The sequence below is a fragment of the Pygoscelis adeliae genome, unplaced genomic scaffold (genome assembly GCF_000699105.1).
Source record: "Pygoscelis adeliae isolate BGI_AS28 unplaced genomic scaffold, ASM69910v1 Scaffold62, whole genome shotgun sequence".
Classification (NCBI taxonomy): Eukaryota; Metazoa; Chordata; class Aves; order Sphenisciformes; family Spheniscidae; genus Pygoscelis; species Pygoscelis adeliae.
In genome coordinates this window covers 2,729,683-2,731,110 of record NW_008824401.1, presented here as the reverse complement: position 1 = coordinate 2,731,110, position 1,428 = coordinate 2,729,683, and the positions used below count along the sequence as shown (strand labels likewise).

General features: G+C 44.3%; 1 protein-coding gene across 1 annotated transcript in view; it reads left to right on the top strand.

The window, feature by feature from the left end:
• The window catches only part of SS18L2 (synovial sarcoma translocation gene on chromosome 18-like 2), a 1,530-nt gene extending 261 nt beyond the window's left edge, over window positions 1-1,269 (top strand). Inside the window, exons 2-3 of the mRNA XM_009320318.1 lie at window positions 9-191; window positions 303-1,269. Of these exons, the coding sequence (XP_009318593.1) occupies window positions 9-191; window positions 303-509 (390 nt within the window). The 3' untranslated portion in view covers window positions 510-1,269. The remainder of the gene's footprint in view (window positions 1-8; window positions 192-302) is intronic.
• Window positions 1,270-1,428: the final 159 nt, after the last annotated feature.

The following is a 1,428-nucleotide window of genomic DNA, read 5'->3' as shown; positions in this document are numbered from 1 at the left end:
CCCTGAAGGTTGCAGGGGAGGTGGACGACAGACGGGTTGACGGCGGTAGCCGAGCCTGGGCACGGCTCTATGTTCAGAGCAGCCCAATGGTGGAGCGCTGTCATCTCCCGCCCCCGAGCCGCCCTCTTGCAGTTCTGCGTCTTTTCCGTATTGCTCATACAACCCTCTTAACGTGCATGTTTACTATCAAAGTGGGTTAGTAGCGCATACTTGGTGACAGAGTGCAGTTCAGTGCAGTATACTGGGCTTTAGAACAAGAACGGGATATGGAGGTGTTTGCCCTGTTTTTGTTATTTTTATAGTTTGCTACTTCTTTCCACAACAGCAAATATTGGTCAGATTCCAAAAGCGACTATGGAAGTGTGGATGGTTTGCTAGAAAAGAACACATTTCCCAGATACTATGTTTCTTCCTCTCATAGGTACCAGCATATCCTGCATAGAAACCTCATTTATCTAGCCACAATTGCTGATGCGACGCCACCCAGCACGCAGAAGACTGTAGACTGACTGCGCGTACCTGGACACGAGCAGTGATGCTTTTATCTGTAGAAATACTTAGAGTCCCACTTTGAGAGCTGAGAAGCTGTGGTCTTGAAAGGCAGGTAAAAAGGAGTCATCCATACTTTTATGTTAAAAACGTGAATGTAGTTTTTGATGCAATATTAGGCTAGCTTTTCCCCCCCATTACTGTAAGCAGAACTTAAGGGTGATAATTATCACTCTCCCTTTTTCCCCTCTGAAAAACTCCGTGTAGTATACTTCTGAAAATAGCCTGGTTGTCAGGACAGCGCTGCCAGAGATGCCTTTGGAGAGAGAACTCTTGCAGTCTGATTGAAGTAGAGACTGTTTCATGACTAAGGTTGTGTAACAATAGGGTAAGCGTTTAGCCAGGTAACTTCTTTCTACCTCCAGCATGACAAAATTGGTCATACGTTGCCACATATATAAGCAGTAGACTCTTGTATCGTAGGAGTTGTGCTTAATAAACTGAAGATGTTCTTTGTAAATTATAGTATATTCTGGATTAATGTAACATGTTAACAAAGGAGCAGCTCAGCGACTTAGTGAAACAGAAATGTCAACTTTTCTAGGAAGGATGGGACTGTTGCGTAACTTAGAGCAGTTAAGTGCAAGGGAGAAATCAAGCCTATACACTCAGTGAGAGAAGGCTGTATGCTTGCCCTAGTTCTATCAAGCCTTTTCCTTTTTGCTTGAAATGCTCTGTACTGCAGACTGTAAACAAGTAAATTCTTGCATCATCAAAATGGATTCATATGCTTCCTGGGTATCTGTCAGCATTTATGGTCAGCTGTATGCTCGTGTGCTCTTATCCAGAAAGAGCACAGCTTACTTGCACACCTCGGATACTGCATTTCAGTGGCACGATTAACATCAGCTAAACTAATAGCCTTGACGGGGGGGGGGG